The sequence below is a fragment of the Pagrus pagrus genome (assembly GCF_965226575.1).
Source record: "Pagrus pagrus genome assembly, chromosome: 21".
NCBI lineage: Eukaryota > Metazoa > Chordata > Actinopteri > Spariformes > Sparidae > Pagrus > Pagrus pagrus.
In genome coordinates, this window is record NC_140208.1 from 16,850,956 (window position 1) to 16,862,368 (window position 11,413).

The 11,413-nt window shown below is 40.9% G+C and overlaps 1 protein-coding gene across 1 annotated transcript; it reads left to right on the forward strand.

Moving 5' to 3' along the window:
* Positions 1 to 34: 34 nt before the first annotated feature.
* Positions 35 to 7,306, forward strand: LOC311251062 (glucose-induced degradation protein 4 homolog). Its single transcript, XM_084343338.1, is given in 7 exon segments — positions 35 to 191; positions 194 to 444; positions 832 to 891; positions 1,492 to 1,599; positions 1,685 to 1,786; positions 1,865 to 1,995; positions 4,770 to 7,306. Coding segments are annotated over 7 exon segments (765 nt in total). The 5' UTR covers positions 35 to 142; the 3' UTR covers positions 4,834 to 7,306.
* Positions 7,307 to 11,413: the final 4,107 nt, after the last annotated feature.

The window sequence follows — 11,413 nt, forward strand, 5'->3', positions numbered from 1 at the left end:
GAGGATCTTAGCAAGGTGAACCCAGTTGACCAATGAGAAGGGCGGATTCTGCTGCCTACAGCGCCGCGTCGAAGTCCACTTACTTTTCTGGGAGCTCGGCGCCCAGTAAACTAAACCGTGGAGTAATCACGGGGGGAATTGAATGTCGGTGGACCTCTTTAGTCCTCCCCCTCCTCTTCGTACACGCCGACAGACTCTATCGCCCACACGGCTAGTGCCCGCGGTCGGTGCCCAGCCAGCGAAGCGGGAGCCATGCCTGTCCCCGCTGGATACCTCAGCGACTCCCCTGCCGCGGCCTTCGCATCCTCGGCCTCCCTTATCCCGCCGCCGCCGATAAACACCCAGCAGCCCGGTGTTGTCACGTCGCTGCTGTACAGCGGCTCCAAGTTCAGGGGCCACCAGAAGAGCAAAGGGAACTCGTACGACGTGGAGGTTGTTTTGCAGGTGGGACTACTGTGGAGCGGATATTTTTATTTTTTTTATTCGGGCGAGCTGTCAGGGGCATTTGGTGATCTGTCAAACGGGCGGTGGGATGATTGACAGCTGGAAAATCAATGAGCGCTGGCCTGCTAGCTAGCTGTGGATGTAGCAGTGCCTGGGACTGTTTACTCACAACCCAGTTCAGTTCAAGAGAAATCTGTCATGATATCATTGTTTTCTCATTCTCACACTTACAAACCTGCACGTTTATGGTTATTTTGTGTGGGAGGATATTCGATATTCATTTAAAATCAATAACAGTGTTAATAATTGTCACTTGCATGTAGAAAAAGCTACATTTTGCATACATACGTATAAAGTGAATGGTGTGTCTTGTGTTTTCTTTATAAGCATGTCACCATGGAGGATTCCTACTTGTGTGGCTACCTGAAGATAAAAGGACTGACTGAGGTGAGAGGAGTAATTCCCTTTATTAAGTCACAAACATCAATAATTTAGGCTACCTCTGGCCACTGCTCATTGTGTTTGTGTCCTTTTTAAGAGACTGGTACAGTCCAGCTCCAGGCTCTGCCATTCTAGAGGCGGTCATGTTATGCTGCTACAGAATCAAGCACAGTGGGGCCAGGTCTCGAATTAACAACTAACACATTGAATAAGATAGAAAAATAGGAAATATTTGACATTATAGTTCAGTAACGTGTCATATTTTATGGAGTCATTGTCTAGATAACATCCCATTGGACTGCGGGGTAGATGTCAAATTCAGAAAAGTTGGTATTGTGAAGGTTCAGAGGTTGTAATTACAGAATCATAAAAATCCTGACTCCAGTGATTGAAAATAAACAGTGAATGTGTACTTTCAGAAGTCACTCTCTATCCTGTAATTTGTTCTGGAATGAAAACATTGAACTGACAGACATACTATTAGCGTTGGGCGTGACATTCTTTCACCTACAAAGAGGAGAAAAAGACAAAAACAGCATGTATGGGGGTCGGCTGCACCACAGCAAACAAAACAACAATGTTTGTGTGTTGCGTTCGCTCTCGCAGGAATACCCGACTCTGACCACGTTCTTCGCCGGAGAGATCATCAGCAGGAAGCGGCCATTTCTCACCCGAAAATGGGACGCGGATGAGGATGTGGATCGCAAGCACTGGGTAAGCTGGTACATTCATAATCTACACGCGCGCTCTAAAGCATGATGCTTTACCGTGACATAATCCTTTTATTTTTTGTGTCAAGGGCAAGTTCCAGGCCTTCTACCAGTATGCAAAGTCGTTCAACTCGGATGATTTCGACTACGAGGATCTGAAGAACTCGGACTATATTTTCATGAGGTGGAAGGTAAGGTGCTGCCCAAATTGAGCCTGATCATATTTTGTGGTCAGTCACCTCTGAACTGCCCTCTCCGTCCCCCCTCAGGAGCAGTTTCTCGTCCCCGACCACACAATCAAAGACATCAGCGGCGCGTCCTTTGCTGGATTCTACTACATCTGCTTCCAGAAATCCACAGCAACCATCGAGGGCTACTACTACCACAGGAGCTCTGAATGGTAAGGCAGCACAACACAAGTCACTGTGAGGGGAAGTTGAGTCATTTTACGATTCAGCAGACTCGTGAGTGCAAGGTTGCTGAATCAAATCCCGCACCAGCTGGAAGATGCGGGTGGGGAAAGTCAATAACAGGCAAAATCTCCAGCTTTCTGCAGCGTCTGTCAAGGTGCCCTCAATTCTTAATTTCTCAGAGGGAGCTGCTCATATGATCAATTGATGAATGTGGCTTTTCCGAACAGCTCCAGCTCTGTCTGTGTGTAACCTTATACGGACGAAGCACAGCAATCTAACACGCAGTTTGTTGCATTTGATTTATACGGGTGTACTGCCTGGTTATAAGCAAACCGAGGCCTGCTTGTACTCTCTATCTTTAGTGTTTTCATTTTAATTTGACATTCTTTGGCATTTCTTTCAACTCCCTTTGCACATAATGGTTTTGCTATTGTCACAAACGCCCTCTGATTTCATTCCATTCAGTTTTGTTTTTTATCCCATTCTCTAACCAGATATTTGAAAGCAGTTATGTTTTTCTCTCTGATTGCAGTATTTCTCTACTGAGGTCATTTTTCCTGAGTGGAAAATGATTAACAGCTAGTGCTTCTGTCACACTGACTACAACGCCATCATTAAGCACTATTGTTAGGACAGATAACCGTATATTCACGGCAACATGAATGTTGTTCAGGACTAATACATTAAGTGGCGTGTTTGTAGGTTTATCAGCTCTGTGCTCTTTGCAGCCTTTCACCACCACTGGTGTGAGCCCTGCAAACCACACATGAACAAAGCATCAGCTGTGGTTTGCGCTGTATAATTAACTATTGGCTTTCAGATGTCAACATCCATGTTTTTACTCTAGTAAAAGCTTTCATTTCAGGGTTGCTTTTTGACAAACTGGACTCTTTTAGGTTTCCTGAACTTTTTTAAGATTTCAGTTCTGTGTTTTAACAGCTAGTTTGCTAAACTACAGCACACTACCGCAAACACTCGTCCGCTTCAGAAAATACATCAGGAGAGCAGATGGTGATCAGTATGTTTATTTTGCAGCCAAACAGATTGACATAGTTTTAATAAATATGTCAGTCAATAATCTGCCTCTTTCCTTCATGCCATGAGCAACTGTGATCTGATTTCATGCACGTGGCACAAAAGTTGGTTATCTTACCTGATGTGTTGTAAGTTGCAGCTGTCACCTGCAGCTCTTTTTTTAAAAAACTCACTGTGGCTGCTTCCTCTTGTTCTCCACTTGTTAAAACTGATCTGTTTTAAAAAGTAAAGCTAAAGATCAACAGTGAAATTGTTGATGAATGATTGCCGTCAGTGCTGACCTTTCTGACCAATCAGGGCTTCAGACCATCCTTTTACACTGGTAGCACTGGTGCTCCCTCTGAAAATATTAGGCGCACCAGCACAAAATTTGGAAGCACCACTTGGATCGACATGAACCGCAACACATTCTTAACCATATACCTGATAGGAAAATCCGTTGCTCATAAGTAATGTACAGAATTAACAATGTTCTGTTTTATTTTAAAAGGTGAAGTAGTGCTTTAAGAGTTTCCTGGGTAGAGAAACAAACGTGTCGCTCAGCAGCAATAGCCGCATTTATATTGAGGAAGTGGATCAGATGATTGAACGTGTAACGTTCTTTTATAACTGTGGCGGCCACGGTAGAACTTCACCTGCGTAAACACTCCTGCTGGTGTTTCACATGATAAACGGTGATGACTTAAAGAGACACAATAGTGCGACTTGCAAATATGCAAAAGTGCTCCATCATGCTCCTAGTTATAAAATTTAGTAAAATGCAAATGCAGCAAAATGCATCTTAATGGTCGCGGTGTGGATCTCTACGAATACATACAGTTTCCTGTGGCTTCTTCACAACAAAAGCAATCCCGTGCTTTAAATGCTTTAAAGGTTTAGCAGCATCAGCAATTATTAACTAACAAATAGCCTAAACTGTACACACACTGCACTGCTATGTTCACCGCTATAACGTTACCTCTCACTTTATACTTACTGTTACACACACACGCACACACACACACACACACACTCTCTCTTCATCTCTCTCGACTGCACACTGGCTAATGTGACGCACACAACCTACACACTGAGTTATCCCTAAAAGGAGTTTGGTTCATGTATAACACTCGTTAGTTTTGAAAAAAATTGTAAATAAATATTTCTTCAAATTCAGCGATTCTTACGCGTAGCGCGGAGTCAACTTGAGCCCGGCAGGCCACACGTCTTGCAACACACAGGCGGAAAACCTGAAGAGAGCAGACAGTAAACAGTGAAACAATGAGGTTAAATATGCCGGATCACATGCATGTGTCATGTGTGAAGGCAGGTTTGAATCTAGTGCGTCAATGGCGGACCCCATCACTTAAAATTAATACAACTAATTTATGAGGAGGTAATTGCTGAATGTAAAGCAGATAAATAACAAATAAATGTTAAATGGCTAATGCATAAAAATAAATGATATAATATAATAAAAATCCCTTTAAATCATCTTGCTTTCAGGTTTATTGTAGCTCATAAGAAGTTGATGTTATTGGAGATGCATTTTTTTCACACAACAGTGACGTCATGCAGCGTAAAAGCCTTGTTGATAAGCAAACATGCCTATACATAATATACCGCACACGCTTGTTCTGGTTAGTATTTCATAAGCTTGTTATTGTATGTGTTGAGTTTATGAGTGTGTGTTACTTCTAACACACAGTATATACATATTCTGACATACTGTGTCTCTGCCCTGCAGGTACCAGTCTCTAAACCTCACCCACGTTCCCGAGCACAGTGCAGCCATCTATGAGTTCCGGTGACATCGGCCAGCATCGTGGATCTTTTTTTGTTGATGGACATAGACTTAAAGCAAAGCCAAGGTCTGCAGATGCTACTGAGAAAGGAGGAGGAGAACAACTAGGGATGAGAATTTGGGCTTTTTGGAGAAGTGCAAACTCTTAACGTGTTCCCAACAAGTGGACAGACAGCTGATTGAGCTGTGGACGGGATATAGGACAAATGAATGTATGTTTGGACGAGATGAGAAGAAGGAAAGAGTGGAAGTGCGGCTCTGCTCCCAGACTGGAGCTTGTAAAGTTAGAACCAGCAGCAGAGACTGGGCGTGACTCATAGTGTACCCCTTTCTTTTTGTTTTAATGTCTGGTTTTAAAAAAAAAAAAAAAACGCTTGGCGCTGCATCTCGAGACACTTTATAAGCTGAGCTGGGAATCTCCCTCCTTGTCTTGCAACTAGAAAACGTTTCCAGCTTTCATCCAGCCGACGCGACGTGAGCAACATAAACACATCTGACTGCGTGTTGGACAAGGATCCCTCTGAGGCGTCCGCTCATACAAACACAATCTCTAAAGAAGTCTGTGTGGAAGAAAAGCGAAAGAAGGGTTTGGGTTCATGATTGATTGGAGCTTTAATCAGCCCATAAGCTAGAATGACAGTTTTTTTTTTTTTTTTTTTAAAGCTAAGCTGGTTCTGTGTTCGCCCGCCAAGAGGACATTTTGTCATTTTGCTCTAAATGATGGACGCTGAGTGGCACTTTTAAAGGCTGCAATCCGAGTGACACACAAAAACGAGCTTTTCCCCTCTGTCCATACAACTGCTTGGGAGATTAACACATGTGATTGCTGTGTTCTATTGAGTTACATTTGCACAAAGATGGACTTTATGTTACTAATGCTTGCAGTCAGGATTTTACACTCACGTGCCCTAAAACACACAAGCATCAAGGTGGCGGGTCAAGCTATTTGACTTGTTTTTAAGGGTTTGACTGTGTGGAGGGGTTAGAGCCAAAACAATCACATAAAAGTATTCAAAAAGAGAGTATTTTTACCCTGCATTAAACAAAGAGCTTTTTACTCCCTCTTGTGTCGTTTTAAATTAAGATCCCCCCACTATCCCTACATTTATGTCCCCTCGACTATGCAACACTTTCAACATAGCACTCTCCAGAACATAAAAACCTTCAGTTTTCAGAGACAGAATTTTATTCTATCCCTATAGTATATGAGAAAGAAAAAAAAGAATCTATCTGCATTAAAGAAATATTTTTGTTAAATTGCCTATGAAGACACTCCCTAATCATGTTCCCTTTCCATGTGATGGTGCCATGTTTGTAAAGCTTATCAGAGTTGTATTATAACAGATCAGAAGTGTGTTTATTTGAGAATAAGCCTGGATTTGATTGATGGTGTGACTGTAAAGAATGGATAATGGATTTTAAAAAAAAAATCATATCAAAAATCACCTTTCACTGTGTGTCTCGCTTGTTTGACCAATATATCACTTTGTGTTTTGAATATGTTTATACCACAGCTCACATTAAAGGGGCACTGTGTAGTTTTGGAGAAGAAATTCAAACTCAGAATTTGAATATTTACAATATTAATGAGGAAATAATACAAACACAGATTTTGTTTTTTCTATAACTGAGTAAACAAGCTGTTCTCAGAGGAAAATAAGGTCCCCAGAACACTGCTTGAAGCTAGAAAGGTGGCAGGGTCCGCCACATATAAAAGTAAAACAGTATGAAATTGTGTTGTCCTTTAAGGTCAGTTTAGTCGGTCAATGAAGATCTTTCTCTTCTGATTAAATGTCTTCCCCAAAACTACATAATGTGCCTTTAATTATCAATGTATTTACTTTTTTTAAATACAAAAAGTGAATTGAATACAGTTAGAACATGTATTTCCTCAAACAATAACCTTGATATTGTTTTGGCTTGCAATAAGAACCATAATGCTGCTCCTGGCTGAACATTTGAATGGTCAGCTTTTACTCTGCACTGCCCTCTGCTGTGTTAAAACACTTCATACAGTCTTGTGTTGTTTTTACCATCAAGAGTCCACAGAACGACAGAAGAAAAAACAGGAAATGCTCCTGTGTACCTTCGATTGACAAGAAAAAGAGTTGTCACGATTATTTAATCTGGTGTCTTTTTAAAACAATTAAGTTTGTGCAAATAACGCATATGGCAGGAGCACAGTGGGTGTAGCAATATGGTAATGTGTGCTCACCGAGCAAAGCTGTTGAAGATAAAATAACCTAAAATCAAAAATGAGTCTGCCACAGTGTTTTGTCTCTGTTAGTCACTAACAGAGATCTGGACTCGAGTCATTGCGACTTGGACTACAGTCGACTCAAGTCACTGTTCTCGAGACTCGACTTCAACCATGAATCAAATGACTTGTCTGTGTTTTATGTTTTCAGTTGAGTTTAAAAAGTGATGTGGAGGGACTATTTGTTTGACTGAGAGGAAATTAAAAAAGCTTTTATAAAGTTTTTTTGTGTTTTTGTTTGATTACATTTATTTCCCTGAATCTCAATAAACAAATCAATTCTTGAACAGATGCTAAAACTTTTCTCTTCATTAAGACAGGATACTGCAGGTAAGACTACATTTTCAATATGTGAGAATTTTAGTTCGAAACAATGAAAAGAAAACAGAATGTGAAGAAATAACAGTTTCAAGGTTATGTCAAAGACATAAAGGGGAGAAGGGAGAAGGGTGTAGAAGGGATACTACTACTGAAGTTAGCATGCTAACCAGCTAGCCCTGCTAGGCCTGAAAACCTTTTTCTCCCACCACTCCAATGCTCCTGTGCAAGTGGTGAAAACATCAACACTCCCCTGGTTGTCCAGCTAGCTGCACGGCTAACTGAGCAAACAAGCTAACAGTAGAGTATAAACTGAATACAGTTAGCGGCAGTTAGCAGATACTCTCGTGATGTGCTGCCCCTATTTGAGTAGAGCACGAGTTCAAGGTGGCTAATTCTTACATATGGCACCTTTAACTAACAATTAGACTTGACACAACCTGTGACTTGACGTGCCCGAGAAAAATTGACTCGGGGTTTACTTGAGACTGGGACGAATTGACTAGTGTCACATGTTTAGTAACGTATTTAGCTAAATGCTAATGTGATCATGCTAACATTCTCACGATGACAATGCTAAACAGGTATAAAGTTTAACATGTTCATGATCTTAGTTTAGCGTGTCAGCATGCTAACATTTGCTAACACTTGACACAGGATACCGCTGACATATGAGTCTGATGGGAACTGGGTTATCCTTTCAAGGCTGGGCGAGTCTGTGGTAAAAAAAACATGCACACAAGGGAATAGGCTAACAAAACAAGGCAAACGTTTTGGTGTAAGAGTCATCAGCCAGGATTAATACACAAAGCAAAAGATTAGCTTTGGCTCACACTCTCTTAACTTTGCTTTCATAAAATTATACCAAAAGCTAATTCTGCCGTTGCAGTCAATCAAGACTGACAAGTGTCAGACAAAAGCTTCAAGATGTCAGTGATCTGCGACAGAACAATGTGTGTATTAGCCAAAACCTGCGGCACTATTGCCGACTGTACATAAAAACTTGCATTACACTTCATGCAAGTTCCTGTTAATTGGCAATTTTGAATTATTGTTCTGCTGGACTGCAGGGTTGTAATCTGAAAAGGAACGAGTGACAAACGCTATTAGACCAGAGGTCTAACTTTTGTCCTTGGAGGATCAACATTGAAACTTAATGGCGGGCCACGGGCCAAAAGCAAACATATGAAACCCATTTCCACCATTTTAAGAAAACAAATTGATGAAAACTTAGCCTTTATTTTAAAAAAAGGAGTCATTATTATGACTTCATATCTCATAATTGATTTTTCTGAATTCATAATATCGACTTTATCTCAAGATTTCCACTTTTTGTATCATAATTATGATTTATCATGGGAATATTTAACATTTATGGAATACTTTTTTTATCAACTTAGTGTTTTCTTTTCTTTTTAACCTTGTAAAAATCTTTAACTGTGAACAGAATACCACCACTGATTTTACAACTGTTCGGAAAGAAACAAAGAAGCAAAGAAGCAAAGACAGAAACGGACAGAGAAACCAGAAAGGAGAGAGATGAAGTAAAGAAAGAAGGAAGGAGGGAAGAAGTGCAAAGAAAATAAAAAGATAGAGGTAGGAAAGGAGGGAGAAACTAGGAAAGAAGGAATAAGAAAGAAAGAGAGCGTGTGTGTGTGTGTGTGTGTGTGTGTGTGTGTGTGTGTTACCTGCAGGCCCAGTATGTTGCAACATGATTACACAGGCCTGGTTGATCACTTACAGTTATGAAACTGAACGAACGAGCAGGTATGTGGAGTTTCCAGTGACGGGAGAAGTGGGACAATCTAACAAGGCTTAAAATAAACTAGATGGATTTTTTTAGTGGCTGAGAAACAAGCTTGCATTTCTTGCATCATTACGACCAGTGGGGCAGTGATGCAGTCTGACCTTAGGGTGGCAGCAGAGGATGTTCATGTTGTTGCCATTGAGAGAAGGTTTGTTCAGCGGACTTATTAAGTTTAGCTCTACATTGATTTACTTGGCTCAGTTTTCAAGGCTCAATGTTGAAAAGCACGTACGCCTGGGATGTGGACTAGGCTGCAGATGTAAGTTTAAAGTTGACATGGCAACAGCCTAATAGTACAATACAAATATTTTGGTATCAGTGTGATCAGCCAGTACTAATGCACAAAACAAAAGGAGCTTATTCTGCCATTGCATTCATTTTGAGTCACTCTAATTATGACGTCAAATTATGTGTTATGAAACAGGAGGACACCACATGCCGGTTCTCTTAAAGTGGCAACTGCTTATTACTGCAGCGCTCGTTACTGTGCTATGCGTTATAATCACCATATGTTTGTTTGTCTCGTGTGAGTCCACTTTCCATGAGCTCAGATAAACAGCCCCGGTTTCAGCTTTGTGACCATGTATTTTCCAGCAACTCCACTTAGGGAGCTTGAACTTGTTTGTGTAGTGTTGAAGGAGAATTTTCTCAACCTATAAAGTATTTTTCCTTTGAGGGCCAAAATTTAAACCTGGGGTGGGCCACGGACAAAAAGGAAGCACCTATTGTATTACATTAAGATGCAAGATATTACTAGGATCCCAAGTTTCCTTAAAGATATAATATGGAGGAATTGAAAGAAAGAAAGAAAGAAAGAAAGAAAGAAAGAAAGAAAGAAAGAAAGAAAGAAAGAGAAAATATTATTTTAAAAATGTAGAAAAAAGAGGAGGCTTTTGGCCCTTTAACACGGCAAAAGATTGTCTTAAGGCACTGTATTGTATATATATATGTGTATATATCAGTTACACATGGTTTACCAGCTTGAAAGTACACTTTGTACACTGTCTACTTTGTGTGAGCATCAGCCTACCTGTGTGTGTGTGTGTGTGTGTGTGTGTGTGTGTGTGTGTGTGTGTGTGTGTGTGTGTGTGTGTGCTTGTGCGTGTGTAGGCCAAGTATGTTGTGACACTTATCCAACTGATATGTGTGCCAGTTACAGCTATGTAACTGGCACACATATGTGCAGGAATGTGGAGAGGTGAGACAGCCATTTTCTACATTCTCACATCTTTACGACCAGGGGGGCAGCGATGCAGTCTGGCCTGAGGATGGCAGCAGGAGGCCATGTTGTTACCATTGAGCGATAGTATCGCTTTATCTGCACAGTACAGTGACCAGGACATCTCAGACCAAACTGACCAGGTTTAGCTCTACGTGGCTTCATTTTTTCAAGGCTCAAGCTTGAAAAGCAGGAATAATGTGTGCAGGGTTGCAGATTTAAGCTAAAGTTGAGCAACAGCCTAATAGTACAATGCAAATATCTTGGTATTGGTGTCATCGGCCAGTGCTAATACATAAAACAAAAGATGTGGTTTTGGCCCATTCTCAGGAGCTTATGGGTGTCAGCTAAAAGCTTAAAGAGGTCAAATGATCTTAAATGAAGTTTGGAACTGATCATTAGCTTAACATACTTTCTACAAAACCACAATTGAATCTGTGTTTGTTGGCTTATTATTGGTTGCGGTTTCAAGGATGAGCCTTTGCTTCCTTGGAATCATAAAAAAATGTCCTTTTATGTAGCTCACCACGGTTAATGCCAGCTAAAAAAACAGTATATCTCAGTGTTATTCTTGGCAGTAACGCGCTGCTCCCTTGCCAGAACTGACATTGATAATACAACAAGATGAAGAGAAAGGGAAAGTTGTCATCAGGAAAGTATTTCTGACATGCTGTGGCACAAAAGTCACATAAGACTAGCCAACTATTTTGTGTGTCAGTCCAAGAAATCCGTGCCAAGCAAGCCACGCTAGCTGCATGCCGCGATGGATGGCAGTGTCAGTCATCCATCACTTTGGTTTGGACTGAAATATCTCAACAGCTATTGGGCAGATAGCTACAGTTTGCACAGACAGTCATGGTTCCCAGACAATGAATCCTAAACTTTGGCGACCCCCTTACATTTCCTCTACAGTTGACATGAGGTTGACATTTGTAATTTGACTGAATGTCTCAAGAAATTCATCATCAGGTCAAAATTTAAATCCA